At 39.7% G+C, this 22,189-nt stretch overlaps 1 protein-coding gene across 3 annotated transcripts in view; it reads left to right on the top strand.

The window, feature by feature from the left end:
• The window catches only part of LOC126413337 (protein ABHD18), a 189,263-nt gene extending 169,451 nt beyond the window's left edge, over positions 1-19,812 (top strand). For 2 of the 3 annotated variants that reach the window (XR_007575368.1, XR_007575367.1), the window contains 2 exons: positions 12,062-12,293; positions 18,951-19,812. Coding sequence is in view for 1 of the 3 variants with exons in the window: in XM_050083248.1 (XP_049939205.1) it covers positions 18,951-19,002 (52 nt within the window). In the remaining 2 variants the exon portion in view is untranslated. The remainder of the gene's footprint in view (positions 1-12,061; positions 12,294-18,950) is intronic. The other variant, XM_050083248.1, reaches the window with a different exon arrangement.
• The last annotated feature ends 2,377 nt before the right edge of the window (positions 19,813-22,189 follow it).

Raw genomic sequence — 22,189 nt, 5'->3', positions numbered from 1 at the left:
GGAATTTTGAGGTTTTGGAGGGAGTGGAGCTGGAAGTGGGAGATTGAGTAGATGGAAGAGACTGGTTTGTGTGCAATGAGAGGAGGTTGAGGTTTGCTGGAAAGGTTGTGAAGGGTGAGTGAGTTGCCTTTCCGGAGGTGGGAAACCAGGAGATTGGATAGTTTTTTGAGGTGAAGGGTGGCATACTGTTCTAATTTGCGGTTGGCCTGTAGGAGGATGCTCTGAACAGCCGGTGTGGATGTGGGAGAGGAAAGATTGAGGACTTTTATTAAGGATAGGAGTTGACGGGTGTGTTCATTGGCTGAGTTGATGTGTAGGAGAAGGATTAGGTGGGTGAGGGCAATGGATTGTTCAGTTTGGAACTGGTATAGGGACTGATGGAAAGAAGGGTTGCAGCCAGAGATGGGAACTTTAAGTGTGAGGCCTTTGGGTGTAATGCCAAATGTCAGACAAGCCTGAGAAAATAAAATATGCGAGCGCAATCTGGCTAGGGTGAAGGCATGTTTGCGGAGGGAATGTAAATAAAACTTAATGGGGTCGTTGTGGGGGTGTTGTGAGGGTGACATGGTATTAGAAGGTGGAAAGTGTAACATGAGGCTGAAATGAAAATGAAAATAAAAATATATGGGGAGAGATAAAGGTGAACTAGAAAGTAACTGGAGATCTGTTGTGAAAAAAGGCGAAAAAGTGTTGGTTAAAGCTGGGCTATGTTGATCCTGTGGTGAACTTGGGTTGGTAGACAACGATGTGTACAAAGGTTAGGTGGTTGTGTTGCCGCCAAAACACGTTAAAGGATGGAGAAATTCGGGAAAATTTCGAAAAAACTGCGTGTAAATGTATTAAAAGGAGTGGTTTTGTGGTGGCAGATTATGAAAATGAGGCTAACAATTGTCTGGCGCAGAAATAATGACGTTAAAACCTGTGGGAAGCGGCTAAAAATTATCAGTGATGTGGGAAAAACGGAAATGGAAATAAAGCAAAAGTTATCAGAACTAGCCGATATGGTTGTTAAATAGGTGAATGGACCTGTTTGTGAACCAGAAACGGTGGATTTTATAGCAGCGGTAGTGTTGAAAGCGGAAAAAAAAAAATTTTTTTTGTTATGGTTTGGAAGTGGGTGACGTATTATTGAGTATATATAGGCGGGATAAAATTGTATAGTAGATTACGGTAAAAAGGAGAAGGTGAATACAAAGTGAAACTACTGGCAAAAACAGGAAGAGAAAATAAGACGACAGAAAAGATTTCGAAATGCAACAGTGAGAATAACAAACGTAATTGTTGGGTTCAAATTAATGATATGAATATAATAGAGGGAAACATTCCACGTGGGAAAAATATATCTAAAAACAAAGATGATGTGACTTAGCAAACGAAAGCACTGGCACGTCGATAGACACACAAACAAACACAAATATACACACAAAATTCTAGCTTTCGCAACCAACGGTTGCTTCATCAGGAAAGAGGGAAGGAGAGGGAAAGACGAAAGGATGTGGGTTTTAAAGGAGAGAGTAAGGAGTCATTCCAATCCCGGGAGCGGAAAGACTTACCTTAGGGGGAAAAAAGGATGGGTATACACTCGCACACACACACATATCAATCCACACATATACAGACACAAGCAGACATATTAAAAGGCAAAGAGTTTGGGCAGAGATGTCAGTCGAGGCAGAAGTGCAGAGGCAAAGATGTTGTTGAATGACAGGTGAGGTATGAGTGGCGGCAACTTGCACCAAAACGAAGTGTTTTTAAGAAACATGGGTTTCATGGTAGTAGTTTTTCGAATAAAGGGAAACATTGTGTTCAACATGTGGCATGTGAAGTTACAGACAGTGAAGTACAGAAAAATTCATCAGTATCTAGAGAAACACCCATTTGTGCTTCAGAGATTAAAATAGAACTTTGTGAAACACAGTTTTCTCAAAACGAAAGTGTTTCTCAAAATGAAAGTGATGTAAATGGTAAGTTAGGTTATACTGATAGATTTACACATCCTAAAAGGGGTGTTAGGTGAATGTGTGTGTTGTAAAATATGTGGAGGGCCAGTTAGTTTACATGAAGATGTGAGGAATCAAATGGTCTAGCCAGGAAACTTATCATTAATTGTGCCAGTTGTAAATATACTCATTCATTTAGGAATTCTGATAAGTGTAAAGATAATTATTTTGAAGTAAATGTAAGGTGGTTTTATGGATTGAGAGCTATTGGCAAAGGACACACTGCAGCAGAAACAATGTGTGCTGTGATGAATATGCTACGCCCGCCTTGTAAAATCGACAAGTATGCAGGATTTATTGGAGCTGCGGTGAAATCTGCTGCATGTGAGACAATGAAGGATGCTGCAAATGAAGCTGTTGAAATAAATAATGGTATGACTGACGTACCAGCAGCTTTTGATGGCACTTCGCAGAAGCGTGGCTAAAGTTCTAAGAAGTCTGTTGCTACGGTGACCAGTGTGGATACTGGAAAGGTACTAGACTTGCAGATTTTAACCAAACATTGTTATAAATGAAAATCAGAGAATGAATAAGGGCATATCTAGGACAGAAATTATGAAAGGACAAGTGATGGTACGGAGGCCTCTACAGCTATTGAAATTTTTAGTCGATCCATGAACAAAAGGGGAGTGTGTTACAATAAGTACTGTAGGTGATAGAGACTCAAACGCATATGACAGTGTAGTAGCCGCTCAGCCTTAAGGTGAGAAGATTATCACAAAATTGGAATGTGTTGGTCATGTCCAGAAGAGGATGGGCACCAGGTTGAGGAAGTTGAAACAAAGTTTGAGAGACAAGAAACTTTCTGATGATAAAACCATAAGAGGCAGGCTGACAGACAAAATGATTGATGAACTACAGCAGTATTATGGGATAGCCATTACAAATAATACGCAGGATTTGTTGAAAATGGAAAAGGCAGTATGGGCTACTGTCTTTCACAGACTGTCAACTGATGGAAAACCAGTACACCACCTTTGCCCTCCTGGACCTGATTCATGGTGCAATTACTGCAATGGCTAGAACTCAAACAGTTCATACAGCCATAAACATTCCATCCCAGCAGTAGTCATGGATATCATAAAACCTATTTGCAGAGACCTGGCAAATCCTGAATTACTGAAGACGTGTCTGCATGGTCAGACTCAAAATCACAGTGAGTCGTTCAATAATCTTATATGGACTCACTTACCAAAAATGTTTTTGTTGTAATGAAGACACTAAAGTGATGGGTCAGTGATGCTGGTATTGCTTTTAATGATGGCAACATTGGTAGGGTGAAAGTGCTACTGCATATAGGAATTAACCCTGGAGCAAACTGCATCAGAAAACTTGAACGGATGGACAAGGTTCGCATTGATAAAGCAGAGTATGCAGCACAGTTGGCCACTAAGGAGACCAGAAAGAAGAAAAAACTTGAAAAAAGATCAAAAGGATGGTATACAGTATGGTGCAGGATGCTTCTGAGTGACTAAAAATAAAAAATTAACCATGTATTAAGTGAGTTACAGTCTTTCGAAACATTAGAAGCCGCTTCTGAAAATTTACATTTTCTGTTGCATTTTTCCCTAAATCTCAGAAACCACTTCAAGTAGAGTATTCAAATTTTCAGGGAGTAATTAACATACATATCGTGAGTCTACTGAACTAATAGAAGAACATAATGTTATGTATAATTAAAATTATTTAGGATAACATACAAAAAAGTACACAGAATTTTAACCATGTAATTAAAAAATTGTGTTTCCAAAAGCAGTGGCTGAAATGCAATTATTATAGTTCAGTAGACTCAGAAAATAAAGTGTAATGTCCTGTAAAAGTTGCATGTCAGTGGCTACAGTGGTTCCTGAAATACAGGGAAGCCAAATCACTAAAACATTGTTGGGATAGGGCGTTCCAACTCCCCGTAAGATCCTTTGCTACTTGGACTAGGGTGGGATGAACTTCTGCCTCAGCATCTTGCCACTCAGTAGCACATTTGGGTGTCTTATCTTCCAAGCCCATCATACATTTATGTATCATGGTGAATCAAACCTTTGAAGAGGGTAGCATTTCCACCCATGCCTTTTGTGATGCTTCCGAGCAAGCATATGGTGCAATCTTGTCTGTCAGGTGGACTGTAAATAGTGAGTCTCACGTTCACTGGATTTGTACCAAAAGCATACCAACACCCTTGCAACAGCTGACAGCATTAATGAGGGTGAGACTTCCACATTGCTGCTGCAGGGCTACCAACATAGACATAAGTATGGCGACACTTTGGACCAACTTCATAGAGACATTTGCTTGGGTAAGGGGTAGTTCCAATACTTACGGGTTAGTTCCAATACTTAGAAAATTTTTGCATGCAAAAAGCTCGCAGAAATTTACAAGCAAACTTGCCCATCCCAGTGGAGATAATGCCCAGGTGAGACAGTCCTGCAGATTATCTGTCAAGAAGAAAAATGTCTCACAATTACATACAATGGACATATGGTGGCTTGGACTGCCTTGGCTCTTACAACAGCCCTGTCATTGGCCAAATGAATATGACAAGTATATCACACCTGTTTCTTTACCAGAAACTAAAAAATCTTGTCTAGATTCGCAATTTTTCTCTACTGAGACACCCCAGACACCAATAAATACTGGAAGATTTAGTTCCTACTGGAAATGATTGCAAGTCACTGCCCACATTCTCCAGTTGAAAAGGAAAGATATTGACCAGGTGAATTTTCATGGTGAATTTACAACAGCAGAAATGGCAGCAGCTCAGCATTATTGAATGAAGACAGAATGTCCAATCAAAATACCTTTCAACCATCTAAGTTTCCAGATTCTTATTTTGTTGAGCAATAAGTTTCAGCAATATATTACACCATAACAAGGCCTCCTAACTGACATGTAGGAAGATTCCCACCACTGGTCCAGTCAAAATAGGGGCTAGCACTCAATGACTGGTATCTGTAGATCTTTGCCCCAGCAATCACTTCAATCATCAACTGCCTGCCAAATTAACCATTAAAGGATCACATCCACTTTGCCTAGATGGAAACCCTCACTGAATGAGGCTTTTAATACTACATACTCACATCTGTTTACATCATCTTGGAGTTAGAATCATCCTTTCTGAGTTTCATTCCTCATTCTTGGTACTAGGCATGTGATGATCAAATCGATTAGTGTGTCAAAAATCTTCAGATGCCAGTCAATGAATGCTGGCCCTTATTTTGGCTGGTCTAGAGGTGGGAATCTTCCTGCACGTTGGTCAGGGGGCCTGAAGGTGGAATAATATATCACCAAAACTGGTTGCTCAATAAAATAACAATATGGAAATTTAGACAGCTGAAAGGCGTTTTGGTTCAACATTCTGTACTGAACAGCTGAGGTCTTGCAACTATCTGTACAAAGAAAAACGAAATCAGGGCTTTAGAGAAAAAAATGTCATTACCCAATGCACCAAAAATAAAGTCTTAATCCTGTTTTGAAGAGGAGCTGCTGCATCTAGGTGATAAGCATTACGCCAAATTAACCATTGAAGAATTAAATTCACTTATCCTAGATATGAACAATCACTTCGTGAGGCCTTTAATACTGCATACTCACATCTGTTTACGTCATCTTGGGGTTAGAATCATGCTTTCTGAGCTTTGTTCCTTCTTCTGGATACTAGACACCCATTGTGCCATAAACAAGGTTGCTCATCACTCACTCCCATGTAAAATAGCATGCAGAATTGCTGGTCAAGGCATAGAAACACCACTGCCAGCCAACTGGGCAACAACTGCACAGACCCTCCCAAAATGGTGGCATTGATGTTACAAGATCAATGTATGCCAAAATAGGAAGTGCATCGAATAAGGGAAAGACAAGAAGTTACCTATAGAGAATTAGGCGTGGGGCATGGAAAAGTGTAATAGGAAACACTTAATACTAGGTTTCGAGTTCTTGCTCTTTTTCTGGTAAGAGTACACACATTCACACACACAACTAAGTATATGGGCTGGCACAATTGTAGTAGCCAGTGAGAAGCGACACACTGAAGGCAACATGGGGGTGTGAATTGAGAGGAGGTGGCAGGGCAGAGGAAGGGGAAACAGTTGGGTAGAGGGTGCTATGACAGTGGGTTACCTGAAATTGAGGCCAGGACGATTTGTAGGAGCAGAAGATGTGTTGTAAAGAGGGTGCTGAGACAGTAGATTACATGAAATTGAGGCCAGGATGAGTATGAGAGCAGAGGATGTGTTGTAAGGATAATTTCCTCTGCATGGTTCAGAAAAGCTGATGTTGGAGGGAAGGATCCCCAGGAGACTCAAGTTATGAAACAGCCATTGAAATTGAGCTGTTGAGCTTAGCTGCATGTTGTGCCACTGGGTGGTACACTTTGTTCTTGACAACAGTGTGGCACTGGCCATTCATCCTCGTAGATGGCTGGTTGGTACTCATACCAATATAAAAGGCTTTGAAGTGTTTCCACAGAGTTGGTATATGACATGGCTGCTTACTCATGTGGCCCGGCCTGTGATAGGGTAAGATAAGCCTGTGATGTACCTGGAGTAGGAAGTGCTGGGTGGCTGGACTGGGCTGGTCATGCTCCTTTGTCTGCGACAGAGATATGATCCCTGTGCCAAAAAGGGATTGGGAGTGGGAGGGGCATTGGGATGGACTAAGATTTTATATAGGTTGAGTGGGTGGTGGAACACCACTTTAGGAGGGGTGTGAAGGATCTCGGGTAGGGTTGCCTCATTTCAGGGCAGGACAAGAAATAATCAAAGCTCCAGCTTGTCAAAGGATAACTCAGAAAACTAGCAAGTTTCCTCTTTTGTGCGTATGCCTATCAACAGCTCGATGATTCTTCTTTTTGGTGAGTAGTCTCCTTTAATCAAAAATGGTTCAAATGGCTCTGAGCACTATGAGACTTAACATCTGTGGTCATCAGTCCCCTAGAACTTAGAACTACTTAAACCTAACTAACCTAAGGACATCACACACATCCATGCCCGAGGCAGGATTCGAACCTGTGACCGTAGCGGTCACGCAGTTCCAGACTGAAGGGCCTAGAGCCACACTGGCCAGCTCCTTTAATCCTACAGTATTTACAGACTACGAAGCACCATAACTAAATGCTATATTGTACTGTTCACCCATGTTGTGTCTAGCACCATTCACATAGAGCTAATTCATAACACAACAACAGATTGATTTTTGTTGGCATTACAAAGATTTATTGCCAGGTGTGGCATTCCACGCATCATCTACAGTAACAGTGCCCACACATTCCACCAAGCCAACATAGAGATATAATGCATCTGTGGACAGTCACCTCTGCTGATAAGAACCACCAATATTGTACACAATAAGGCATAATGTAGTATTTTATAACTTAGTGTCCAGCTTGGCTGAGGATGGTGGGAGAGAATGGTTGGTTCAACCGAAAGATGTCTCCAAAAAGTGCTCAGACATTCGAGCAAGGATAAGAAAGGGCTAGAGACTGTGCTCGTGAATACTGAAATCGCTGTCAACTTGAGGCCAACCTCCCAAAATGAAAGTGAATCGCACTCTCCAGCAATGTTCCTCATGGGAGACAGACTCACAATATTGCCAACAGGACACAAGTGACCATTGTAACTGGGTTGATAAAGAGTGTTGACTCTGTCAGAACATGACAGAAGATTCCTGGAAGTGCTGAAGCAAAGAATATCTCATGGTCTTGTGAAGTTTCCCCCCATTCAAATGCTCAAATGTAAGATTAGTGGGGATCCATGTCAGTGACATTGTCCTTCTGCAAGAAGACGTTCTTCCATGGCTCTTGTTGTAGAAGGCAAGGGCTGAAAGAAAGCAGAGATGAGGTCCCACACTCAGCCATTCTTTTTCATGCCAATGGAAGATACCTCACCATGCCTGTCCATCTGGTCATATTCTGGAGGTAAATGAGGGTGGGGTTTCCATGATATGTAAGGTCTGTGTAAATATAGTTGTATGTTGACTGACATTAAATCACATTCTAATTGTTCCCATACATTTTCTGGTGGTAAAACCCAGGAAAAGTGTCAGGGATGGGAACTTTTGGAACCTCTGACACATTTATGATAATCCAGGAGGACTTATCATTGATTTTGAGCGACTTAAATGGCAGAATTCCTGATTATATAGCGTATAGCACATGCTCTCAGTGAAGACATTTAAGCATTGCAACTCTGAGCTTACTTGCATTGATCATTGGCTGATGACCTCCGATGTTAAGTCCCGTAGTGCCTAGAGTCATTTGAACCATTTTTTCTGCATTGATCATTATAGTGTATCAGATTATTGCACGTTGGAGTAATACACTGCTGTCTAAAATTAAAGCAACAAACCGCTATTTCCCCGTGTTCAGATGCCCGTACAATTATGTTCTGCACAGAAGACAGCATTCCCGTCTATGGACAACCACGTCAATGATAACGTCATGGTGCCTATCAAACAGGGTATTGTTTGCCAGGTAGTCCCACATCCACAATCACTGTGTATATAGTCACAGATGGTGCAGTATGGCACAAAGAAGCCACCCACCAGGGTCTATGTGATGGAGAGCCATCAGAAGAATGGAAGCAGGACAGTCGCAAACTGATGTGACCCAAAGGCTTAATGTGAATCATTCTGTTGTTTCTCAGATGTGATGACAATTTATTGAGACCAAAACAGTATCCCGAAGACCAGGGTAGGGCCAACCACATGTGATATCAAAAAGATAGGACCATTATTTGGCCTTAAGGAGACAACAGTAGCACCTTAGTACTGCATGGCAACTGACACATGATCTTGCAGCATCTCCTAGACATGTTGTATCAAGACAAAGGGTGTTACAGAAGGCTTCAGCAGAGAAGCCTTTATTGTTGGAGTCCTTTTGTATGTGTACCTCTTATGCATCTTCACAGAAGGGAAAGTCTAGAGTGGAGTCATCACTATGCTGCATGGCCGTCAAACAATCGGCCAACATTCTTTTCGCAGGTGAGTCCCTATTGGGTCTGGAGAGTGATTCTCTATGCAGTCACATCTGGAGGGAATGTGGAACACAATTTCAGAATCCAAACATTGTGGAAAGAGACCGATATTGAGAAGGATCCTTAATGGTGTGGGCAGGGACTATGTTGACTATTTGAACACCTCTTCATGAAATTGTACGGGTGAATCAGCAAGGTTTAACTGCTGTCAGGTATCTCATTGAAATCTTGGGACCTCACGTGCAGTCGTTGCGAGATAGGGTGGGTCCATAATTTGTATTGATGGACAATAATACTCGATCTCATAGAGCACAAGTGGTTGATGTTTTCTTGGAAATGGAGGGTACTCACTTTCCCAGTTTGAATCCCATAGAGCATGTCTGGGATGTGCTAGGGAGACAGGTTGCATCACATCAGCATCCATCAACCACTCTCCAAGACTTTCGAGCAGCTGTGCAGGAAGAATGGGCTTTATTGCCTCAATATGAGACTGATGACATCACTCACAGCATGCCGCATCGTTCTCAGGCCTGTATTGCTGCCTGTTGAGCAGACTAACCAGTTGTTGGAATGTATGTGCAAATCCATTAAGTTAGGAAAAAAAATTGTCTACCATTACACATGTTGCAGTTGTTCATGTTCTGTGTTCTTTATATTGTTTCTACTTTACTATCATCTGTTTACATTGTTTTGTGACAAAATAAACACAACCTTGTAAAATTTCCATTTGTTGCTTTAATTTCAGACACCAGTGTCTGTCAGTAGAGGGTAGAATAATAATATTGTTAAATTACATAACAAGTGCATAGCTGAGCTCTACTGAGGAAGCTTAACATTAAGACTGATCGATATTTGTCACCTGTCAGTGACACTACAATTCAAACTAAACATGAGCAAAGTTGTTGAAATAAGCGACTGTCTCTCTAAACTGAAACATAAACGAGAAATGCAGTGTTCCAATGCTATACACTTTGCTAATCAAATAAATTCATTGGACAATTTCCCACCCCAAAAATGAGACAGAATGCATTAGCAGTCAATTGCAAGATACTTTGGCTAGTTTAATGACTTTAGGCAACACTAGCATAGATTTCTTGACGACGCAGGATATGGGGCTGATGTCTTAGTACATAAATACTATACAAACTCTGTGAAACTGACAGTCCCAAAGGAAAAATACAGTATTGTGAGAATGCCTTTTGAAGTTTGATTGCCACTGATAAAGTTTTTCCGGGGACGTTGAGCACTGGAATCTTTTCTGAGAACAGTTCAAATCTTCTGTCGATATAGACCCGGACTTGTCAGTGAGCATGTTATGGAAGTAACTTCTGAAATTTCCCTTGTGTATTTCTTCTTCTAATAATTTTCGGGTGTGCAGCTGAATCTCATCGACATTCTGCCATGATATTTCGGGCCAGAGACATCCAGCCATCTTCGGGTGAGTAGACAACTATTGAAGAACGCAGGTTCATTTATGGTATTTATGCAAAAACTCATGCATGCAAAATGTGCTGGAATTTTTCAATGCAATCTGTGCTTCCCTTGGTGGTGGAATTGAAAGATGAACAAATCATTGAGTATCGAATGACCCCATCAATTCCACTGTGACTGGATAATTTTAGTTATAGGATTCCAATTTTTTCCAGTTGAAAGCCATTGTCATGATTTATAAGATTATTGGCAAGACGTATTTCCACCAATTCTTTGATTACTGAATCCCGAAAACTGGAAATTGGAGCTAAAATTTTTGTTCTGTTGTATTCCATTGAGTATCTCACAGAAATACAGTGTTCTGCTGTTGCTGATTTCACAGTTGCCGAAGATGGTTTTATCTTTCGTGTCCTGTACAAAGCTCCTAGGCAGTTCATGTCATCTGGCCTATATATGCAGCATCACGCTTACAAGGAATGTTGTAAACGCCCACTTTTTTCCGTTGTAAGTTATCTGTAATGGATCCAGCCAGGGCCAAGCTCTTCACTAGTAGACAGAAGATAACGTTGATTTTATCTGCCTATTTTAGAAGACACATTCCCAGTATATAGAAGAATCATAGCTGATTCATAGTCATCATAGTGTCATCAGTGCATTGCTTCTTGTTATTATAGCTGTCCATGGCCTTCCTTATTGGGCGTGAAGCGTAGCCATTCTCTTAAAAAACCTTCTCCAAGTGTTCTAATTCTGTGTGGAGGTTTTCATCATTCGATATTAAGTACACCATGTGTATTAAGGTACTAAAAACACCGACAGTTTGTGAGGGGTGATGGCAGCTAGACGCATGGAGATATGGATCTGTGTGCGTGAATTTTCTGTGCGCAGAATGTCCCAATGACCCATTATTATGACTGCATACTAGGACGTCTAGAAAGGGTAAAGTCCCATCTTTCCCAGTCTCCATCATGTTTTCATGTAATGAGTTTAAGTGACAAAGAAACTTTGTCCAATTCTTTCTGCCATGGGGCCATACAACAAAAGTATCATCTACATAATGCCAGAAAACTGTGGGCTTTCAAACAGCAGACTCAGGTGCTTTCTCCTCAAAGTCCTCCATAAAAAGATTAGCCACCACAGGGAACAAAGGGCTCCCCATGGTGACGTTATCCATTTGTTTAAAGAATTTGTTGCTAAATAAAAAGTAAGTTGAGGAGAGAGTATGTTCAAACAAGCCCATCAAGTCAGCACTGAATAAGCTATCAATAAGATGTACTAGCACTCTGATAAAAAGTGAGACCATATCAAAGCTAACATGCTGCTAAGCTTAACTATCTCCAAGTGATTGACAAAATCCACTGAATTATGTATATGGTGAAAACACCCACATATGGCTTCAGTAAAGAGGCCAGATGTTTTGCAGTACAGTAGGTCAATGTGCTTATATTCCTCACTATTAATCATAGTGGGATACCATCCTTGTGAATCTTAAGAAGACCATATAGTCACGGTGGTACTCCATTGTGCTGTCTCGGCCTCTTAATAACTTGTTTAAGTAGAGAACTATCATTCAGAAGAGTAACAGTTTTTCTTGATATAGAGCTTGTTGGGTCCTTTTCAATTTTGCGGTACATAGAATAACTTAGCTGACTATACCTCTTCTCATTGTAGGCTTCCCTTGTCAAAAGACCCATGGCATTACCCTTATGAGCAAGGAGTACAACTATGCTAGTATCTTCTCAAAGGCCACAGAGAGCAGCTCTTTCAGTTGGTGTGATGTTACTCCATTCTGGAGCAAATTTCAACAGCATTTGGCAAGATTCTCATTGAACTTCATCTGCAGAATCCACAGAGAGAGGCTTAATGGCTTCCGCAATAGAACTGATGAAATCCATTAAAGGAGGTGAGTGAATTGGAGTCAGAGCAAAGTTTAAACCTTTTATAAGCACTGATATCGTTGCATCGTCAAAAGATTACCCCTGGGATTCACCATGCATCGTCCAGAAATAGGTTCTTCTGGCTTTCATGTTGTGAGTCGGCTAAACTTTGCACTTTGTCTATTTGTACTGTCCCTGTGGGCCCAGTTTGCCTTGGCCCAGGATACATTATCAATCGAGTCTCAGTCGAGGGAAGAACATCTTGCTGCAACCTTCAGATTTGAATAGAGTAAATCCCTGCAAACAACTTCTAGCTCGTGATGTATAAAACAGATTCATTCTCTGACTAAGGCCAGACTCACTTTGTATTTTATACCGTTGGCATCCACACTATTAATAAAATGAACAACTCTGTGGAAAGTTGGAATCAAATTATTGTCTCTACATTTCATTAAAAAAAATTAAATGAACACAGTAACCTGGCTCTCTCACGTAATTTATCCAGTCTGTGTTTATCCTGAACCTCTCCTCCCCATAGAGGTATTTCATGTAACTTCCGTAATTTTCCTGGCATATTTCTTTTTCTAATAATTTTCAGGTGTGCTGCTGGCTCCCATAAATATTCTTCCAGAATATTTTGGTCCAGAGACGCCCAGCCATCTTCAGGTGAGTTGATAACTTCTGAAGAGCCCTGGTGCATTCTTGGTATTTATGCCCAATCTTGTGCATGCAAAATGTACTGGGATCTTTTGGCGCATGCATCAAGCGATGACAGGCGTGGGATAGCCGTGTTGTGTGTCCTGTCCTCGGCGGAGGAAGTGAGAGATGATCTTATAATTGAGCATTGAATGATCCCTCGAGGGCAGCATACACAACTCGACTGTCCCGTGCAAGTCATCACTTGACACATGCACCAAAAGTGTTGTCTACTCACCCGAAGATGGCTGGTCGTCTCTGGACCAAAATATTGTGGAAGAATGTTGATGGGATCCAGCAGCACACCTGAAAATTATTAGGAAATGTTATGGAAGCCTTGCGTGCACTTAGGGGAGGACATAGATTCTTATGGTTGAGTCTTAATTTTAAAGATACTTTTTACATTCCTGGAAGACATATGTCAGCACTGAAGAGTTTATTGGAAGAGAGAACGATTGTTAGAAGGAATCATCCGGAAACTGATGGAATTCTTGTTGGAAGAAGTAGATGGGGCCTTGATGGTGCAAAAGATTCATAGGGAAACTTGCAAACCAACTAATAATGTACTGTACACAGGTACTTACAGAAATACAGCTGTGCATGGGACTTCATCCCTGCCTTTTTTCAGCTCCTGCACTTCTTTTCTTTTTTTTCTTCGAAAGATACTTTTTGCTTCAAATCTCCGAGTCCTCTTTTGCTCTTTTCTAAGTGAGACTGAATTCTCTAATTGAGTCCATTACAACTGGTGGGGCTCAGGGCTTGTTGGCATTCCATCTCTCCCCCCACAAGGAAAAGTTATGGGGAGAACACTTTGTCTTTGTTTTAGGTGATTGGTCCCAATTTGAAGGTGGCTCTATCATTCATGAGCACAGTCTGTAGCACTAGCACTTCCTTGTCCATGCTGGAACATCCAAGTACTTTTTGGAGACATATTTTCATTATCTCCCACCATCCTCCACACCAGGCTAGAAACTGGTGGGTCTTACAGCTGCATTCTCTCTTTGTTGGCTGGGTGGAATGTTGGGGCATTGTCACTGTGGGTGGTGTGTAGAATGCCACATTTACCAATAAATATCTTTAGTGGCAACAAAAATCAATCTGTTGTATAGTGGACTAGCTCTAGGTGAATGGCTCTAGTAACAGCATAGGTGAGCTGTACAATACAGCATTTAGTTGCAGTATTTCCAACTGCAAAATCAATGCCAGTGTCTTGGAAGGGTCTGTGCGATGTTACCTGGTTGGCTGGCAGTGCAGCTCCTATTTCTAGACTGACAATGTCCTATTTCTAGACTGACAATGTCATGTGCTATTTTACATGGGAGGTGGAAATGAATAGTCTTCTGTATGGTGGGATGGGCACATAGTGTCCAGGAGGAAGAACAAAGCTCTGAAAGCACAGATCTAACCCTAAGATGATGTAAATGGGTGTGAAGGTGGAGGATTAAATGGCTCGTGAAGTGATGATTTCCATTCAGGATAGTTGGATTTCATTCTTCAGTGATTAATTTAGTAACTCAGATGACCATCTAGATGCAACAGGTCTCATCCAAAAAAGGATTAAGACTATTTTCGGTCCATTAGTAGTGTAAGTTTTCCCCTGTAGCCTTGATTATTCTTATACACCTTTGATCTAATAATAAATTGACCAGCCACTTTTTCCATGTTGGTTGTCTTACAGCATTGCACTTGAAGACAAGCTGACATTCTCCACACTGATTTCTGTTTCTTATGAATCTAACATAGTTTACATATTTGTCCATTTTAATAGTAAATACTTGCATGATTTAGTCTGTTAATTATACTGTTCCCCCTGAACCATGGACTTTGCCGTTGGTGGGGAGGCTTGCGTGCCTCAACGATACAGGTAGCCGTACCGTAGGTGCAACCACAACGGAGGAGTATCTGTTGAGATGCCAGACAAACGTGTGGTTCCTGAAGAGGGGCAACAGCCTTTTCAGTAGTTGCAGGGGCAACACTCTGGATGATTGACTGATCTGGCCTTGTAACACTAACCAAAATGGCCTTGCTGTTCTGGTACTGCGAACGGCTGAAAGCAAGGGGAAACTACGGCCGTAATTTTTCCCGAGGGCATCCAGCTTTACTGTATGATTAAATGATGATGGCGTCCTCTTGGGTATAATATTCCGGAGGTAAAATGTCCCCCATTCGGATCTCCGGGTGGGGACTACTCAAGAGGACGTCGTTATCAGGAGAAAGAAAACTGGCATTCTACGGATCGGAGCCTTAATCAGGCAGCTAGGTTAGAAAATTTAAAAAGTTAGGTATAGTGAGAATTAGTGAAGTTCGGTGGCAGGAGGAACAAGACTTTTGGTCAGGTGAATACAGGGTTATAAATACAAATCAAATAGGGGTAATGCAGGAGTAGGTTTAATAATGAGTAAAAAAATAGGAGTACAGGTAAGCTACTACAAACAGCATAGTGAACGCATTATTGTGGCCAAGATAGACACGAAGCCCACGCCTACTACAGTAGTACAAGTTTATATGCCAACTAGCTCTGCAGATGATGAAGAAATTGATGAAATGTATGATGAGATAAAAGAAATTATTCAGGTAGTGAAGGGAGACGAAAATTTAATAGTCATGGGTGACAGGAATTTGAGAGTAGGAAAAGGGAGATAAGGAAACATAGTAGGTGAATATGGATTGGGGCTAAGAAATGAAAGAGGAAGCCGCCTGGTAGAATTTTGCGCAGAGCATAACTTAATCATAGCTAACACTTGGTTCAAGAATCATGAAAGAAGGTTGTATACATGGAAGAACCATGGAGATACTAAAAGGTATCAGATAGATTATATAATGGTAAGACAGAGATTTAGGAACCAGTTTTTAAATTGTAAGACATTTCCAGGGGCAGATGTGGACTCTGACCACAATCTATTGGTTATGAACTCTAGATTAAAACTGAAGAAACTGCAAAAAGGTGGGAATTTAAGGAGATGGGACCTGGATAAACTGAAAGAACCAATGGTTGTACAGAGTTTCAGGGAGAGCATAGACAGAAATGGGGGAAAGAAATACAGTAGAAGAAGAATGGGTAGCTTTGAGGGATGAAATAGTGAAGGCAGCAGAGGATCAAATAGGTAAAAAGATAAGGGCTAGTAGAAACAGAAGAAATATTGAATTTAATTGATGAAAGGAGAAAATATAAAAATGCAGTAAATGAAGCAGGCAAAAAGGAATACAAATGTCTCAAAAATGATACCGACAGGAAGTGCAAAATGGCTAAGCAGGGATGGCTAGAGGACAAATGTAAGGATGTAGAGGCTTATCTCACTAGGGGTAAGATAGATACTACCCGCAGGAAGATTAAAGAAACCTTTGGAGAAAGGAGAACCACTTGCATGAATATCAAGAGCTTTGATGGAAACCCAGTTACAAGCAAAGAAGGGAAAGCAGAAAGATGGAAGGAGTATATAGAGTGTCTATACAAGGGCGATGTAGTTGAGGACAATATTATGGAAATGGAAGTGGATGTAGATGAAGATGAAATGGGAGATATGATACTGCGTGAAGAGTTTGACAGAGCACTGAATGACCTAAGCCAAAACAAGGCACCCGGAGTAGACAACATTCCATTAGAACTACTGACAGCCTTGGGAGAGCCAGTCCTGACAAAGCTCTACCATCTGGTGAGCAAGATGTATGAGACAGGGGAAATACCCTCAGACTTCAAGAAGAATATAATCATTCCAATCCCAAAGAAAGCAGGTGTTGAGAGATGTGAAAATTACCAAACTATCAGTTTAATAAGTCACAGCTGCAAAATACTAACGCGAATTCTTTACAGACGAATGGAAAAAATAATAGAAGCCGACCTCGGGGAAGATCAGTTTGGATTCCGTAGAAATGTTGGAACACGTGAGGCAATACTGACCATACGACTTATCTTAGAAGAATGATTAAGGAAAGGCAAACCTACATTTCTAGCATTTGTAGACTTAGAGAAAGCTTTTGACAATATTGATTGGAATACTCTCTTTCAAATTCTGAAGGTGGTAGGGGTAAAATACAGGGAGCGAAAGGCTATTTACAATTTGTACAGAAACCAGATGGCAGTTATAAGAGTCGAGGGGTATGAAAGGGAAGCAGTGGTTGGGAAGGGAGTGAGACAGGGTTGTAGACTGTCCCCGATGCTATTCGATCTGTATATTAAACAAGCGATAAAGGAAACAAAAGAAAAGTTCGGAGTAGGTATTAAAATCCATGGAGAAGAAATAAAAATTTGAGGCTCGCCGATGACATTGTAATTCTGTCAGAGACAGCAAAGGACTTGGAAGGGCAGTTGAACGGAATGGACAGTGTCTTGAGAGGAGGGTATAAGATGAACATCAACAAAAGCAAAACGAGGATAAGGGAATGTAGTTGAATTAAGTCGGGTGATAATGAGGGAATTAGATTAGGAAATGAAACACTTAAAGTAGTAAAGGAGTTTTGCTATTTGGGGAGCAAAATAACTGATGATGGTTGAAGTAGAGAGGATATAAAATGTAGACTGGCAATGGCAAGGAAAGCGTTTCTGAAGAAGCAAAATTTGTTAACATCGAGTATAGATTTAAACGTCAGGAAGTCGTTTCTGAAAGTATTTGTATGGAGTGTAGCCATGTATGGAAGTGAAACATGGACGATAAATAGTTTAGACAAGAAGAGAATAGAAGCTTTCGAAATGTGGTGCTACCGAAGAATGCTGAAGATTAGATGGGTAGATCACATAACTAATGAGGAGGTATTGAATAGAATTGGGGAGAACAGGAGCTTGTGGCACAACTTGAGTAGAAGAAGGGATCGGTTGGTAGGACATGTTCTGAGACATCGAGGGATCACCAATTTAGTATTGGAGGGCAGCGTGGAGGGTAAAAATCGTAGAGGGAGACCAAGAGATGAATACACTAAGCATATTCAGAAGGATGTAGGCTGCAGTAGGTACTGGGAGATGAAGAAGCTTGCACAGGATAGAGTAGCATGGAGAGCTACATCAAAACAGTCTCAGGACTGAAGACCACAACAACAACAACAACAACAATTATACTGTTGTTTAAGATATCATTTTTTCTTCTAAATGTGAATTGTGTAGTTTGGTACAGATTACATTTTGTGGTAATATAGATATACTGAACCTAAAGATCAAAGCAATGCAATTTGAATTTTGCCTCAAGTATGCCAAAGAACTGAAGACCTTGGTGCAAGGAGGAGATAACTGCATTTTTTTCCGTAAACCAATTTTTTAGTGCTGTATAAAGGAAAAAAAGATTTTCTTCTTGCTTTTTTGCCTGCAAAGTAACTTTTAGGCCCTTACTCACCTTGTATAAATGGTAGCATGAAGTATAATATCTAGATTTTTTAAATTAGTTTTTTGTGCCTCCTGAAAATGTGAGTTATCCTCTTCTTGCACCTAGGGCTTCAATTTCTGTAAATTGATAAGCAGTGCCATATCTGTGGTAAAAGTGAATATAAATCACTATGATATGATAACTGAATAAAATAAATATCTGAGAGACAAGTATTTACGTAGAAGATATGTCTAGAATGTTAGATCCCCATGCTGTGTGACTGAAATTTCAGATTCTGGATTTGATAAACAGCTTTGCCTTCACTAAAAGTAAAAGATACATTGACTTGATGTTTTCATGAGCTCATCAAGCTTGAAAATTCCATTTTGATGTACGAAGTGGAATTGTTAACCTGGGTAAACATTCAAAAATACAATGGTTATTAATCATGTCAGAAAAAATCTTATAAATCACAAATGTTGCAGTATGGACCTGGGCCATTCAGCCATGCATAATGCCTGGATGCGCTGTATTTACAAAACTAAAATCTCAGTTGTCCTCAACAACTTCATCATTGATGAGGCATTACACTGTGATCTACTTTTGATCATAATTCAACACATATTTTTTATATTTCATTTAGTAAGAAATGTACATATTACTTCTTTTCTAAATAAAATTTATTATTATTTTCAGAGCAGCAATTGCGGAATCTTTTGAACGTCTCAGAAAGAAGTACTATTTGTGATCAGAAGCTGGTAACTGTCATAGTGAAACAATTGAATGTTGTTGTGGAAGGTGGCTTTTAAATTGTATTAATTTATATTTTTTATTGTAAATAATGGTGTAAATTATTTTCATCAGTAAACTTAATAGATTTAGACAAAATAAATATTAAAGAATTCTGTACTGTGGTTTAAAAATGACAGAAAAAGAGAGAGACAGAGAGAGCAGTGGTGATGTACAAACAATGCACAAGAAGTATCATGTTGATGTTAAAAGTGAATATCATTGTTGAATTGTAGTATTTAATATCATTACTACAATTTCTTGTTGTAGCACATGAACATCTGGGGTCCAAAAATGACTGACTGGCAATTTATCAATCAGTGATTTTACATCAGTCTTTTTACATCAGTCTTGTAAAACTGCAAAGTGTTTATGCCGTTTTAGTATTTTGTAAGATTGTAACAAAATTGCATCAAATTATTTTTTAAAGATTTTTGAAGGACAGTCACAAGAAGTAAATGAATAAATTACTGCCATTTACTAAAGATTTCAGAAACTATTTAATAGCATAGCAGTTCATTTTGAACAGAGGGCATTCCACTTGATTTATACAGAAATTTTGTAAACTTAACTTTGTAACTGAAGACTGCAATTTTTGATCTTGATTGAACATAATATTGTTGGGAATCATATTTCAGAATCACTTATATGAGCGGGAAACCATGAGTATTTTAAAATCAGATTATTATTAATACTTTTTTACATTATGACTGCTAAAATTGAAATATAACGGTTTGTAACTAAAATAATAATAAATGTGTTCAACAAATACTTTTCACATATCTTATTGCAGTAAAAATATTCAGGTTAACATGTTATTAGTATTAACATTAGTACAGACAAATCCCATATCATACTCTCACTCAACTGTCACCAATTTCAGCCCATTCTGGGAGGAAAAAGAAGAGCTACTGGCATGACACTTGCATGCATGCCTGTTGGTTACATGAAGGAAATTCACATAAAGTTAACTTAAAATGAGGTGCTTTTGACCTATTTAACTGCAAGTTCTCATTTATATGTTGGAATTATCAGGGATAAAATGAAGTGAAATGTTATTTAAAACTTATGCAGAAACACCACCACAGTTATAAGAACCAAAGGATGTGAAAGGGAGGCTGTAGTTGAGGAAGAAGTGAGGCAGGTTGGTAGTCTATATCCCACGTTATTCAATATGCACATCACACAAGTAGTAACAGAAATCAAGGTGAAATTTGGAAGAGAAATTAAGATTCAGGGAGAAGAAATAAAAACTTTCAGTTTTGCAAGTGACACTGTAATTCTGTCAGAGGTGACCAACAATTTTGAACATCAGTTGAACAAAATGCCTATTATCTTGAGGGGCACATATAAGTGAACGTGAATATATGTAAAACAAGGGCAATAGAGTAAAGTCAAATTAAATCAGACAATCCTGAGGGAAATCAATGAATAAATGTGACACAAAATAGTAGACAATGATTCCTATTAATACAGCAGAAATAATTGTCACAGAAGTAAGGGGAGTATACAACACAGTCTGGCAGTGGCAAGAGGAACTTTCATGAAAAATAAAAATATATTCATGTCTAATATAAATTTAAATGTTACAAAGTCATTTCAGAAAGGATTTGCACTGTTGCCTTATATGGAAGTGAAATTTAGATCAAAAACATTACAGTATGAGTAGAATAGAACAGAATACAAGCTTTTGAAATCTGGTACTGCAAAAGAATGCTGAATAAGAGATGAGTAGACTGAATAACTAATGGAGAAACATTGAAATTAATTGGGGGAAAGAGCTTTATCGCTGAATTTGGCTAAAAGAAGGAATAGATTAATAGAAGATGTCCTGGGGCATCAAGGAATAGTTTCTTTGGTAATAACAGAAAGTAGGTAGCGGAGGGAGAGCAAAACTGTAGAGGGAGATTAAGGTAACCAAGTTGAAATGGATGTAGGTTTCAGTAATTATGCAAAGATGAAGAGATTTTCGCAAGTTAGGCTATCGTGAACAGGTGCAATACATCAGTCTTCAGATTCAAGAGCACAACACCAACACTACCCACTGATAGTCTTAGATAATCAGTCACTTGCACCATGTGTTAGGAGGTTTTGGAGAGGGCAATCGAATATTTGATCAGAGCACATCTTTCTCCAGGTACCTCGCCCATGCAACTGCTTTCTTGTTGATTTCCTTTCATGTGTTATGGTTTCTTTAAACTGACACTCTAAGTGACTTGCACGTGTGTGGGGACCATTTAGAAGCAACTAGATACCAAATTGTGCATAAACACCATACACCATTCAGTCAATGTACTTTGGTAAACACACAAAACATGTCAGTTTGCACAGTTGTGTCCTACAATAGACAACTGGCAACTGATGATGCTGTACCACTGTGGCACCGAAACTGTAATTATTGTACCTCAGCCACTAAATTGGGCTTCTTGATGAGGGCACACATTGAAGCATACCTTCTGACATCGTTGCACAACTGAAAATAATTCATATATAAGGAATAATCATACAGTTTTCATTATCACATTGAAGAAAATAATGTTACTTTTTATCCAGTCCTGGTACACTTTGAAATTCTCACATCATAGTTCTGTAGTATATTGTTAAGAGTCATGGTACAGACTTTTGATAAAGCGCAATAGTTTGGACAAGAAGAGAATAGAAGCTTTAGAAATGTGGTGCTACAGAAGAATGCTGAAGATTAGATGGGTAGATCACATAACTAATGAGGAGGTACTGAATAGGATTGGGGAGAAGAGGAGTTTGTGGCACAACTTGACCAGAAGAAGGGATCGGTTGGTAGGACATATTCTGAGGCATCAAGGGATCACCAATTTAGTATTGGAGGGCAGCGTGGAGGGTAAAAATCGTAGGGGGAGACCAAGAGATGAATACACTAAGCAGATTCAGAAGGATGTAGGTTGCAGTAGGTACTGGGAGATGAAGAAGCTTGCACAGGATAGAGTAGCATGGAGAGCTGCATCAAACCAGTCTCAGGACTGAAGACAACAACAACAACAACATGTGGTACTTTGTATTCTACAGAGAAACAAAGCTGCAACAATCCATGCTAAATTGATGGAAATGTAAAACAGTGTACCATTGTATGGCATCGTGTTTAGATGATGCAGACACCTTCAGTGTGGCCA

The sequence above is a fragment of the Schistocerca serialis genome, chromosome 7 (genome assembly GCF_023864345.2).
Source record: "Schistocerca serialis cubense isolate TAMUIC-IGC-003099 chromosome 7, iqSchSeri2.2, whole genome shotgun sequence".
In the NCBI taxonomy this organism is placed as follows: domain Eukaryota; kingdom Metazoa; phylum Arthropoda; class Insecta; order Orthoptera; family Acrididae; genus Schistocerca; species Schistocerca serialis.
This window is presented reverse-complemented; position numbering and strand designations above follow the sequence as displayed.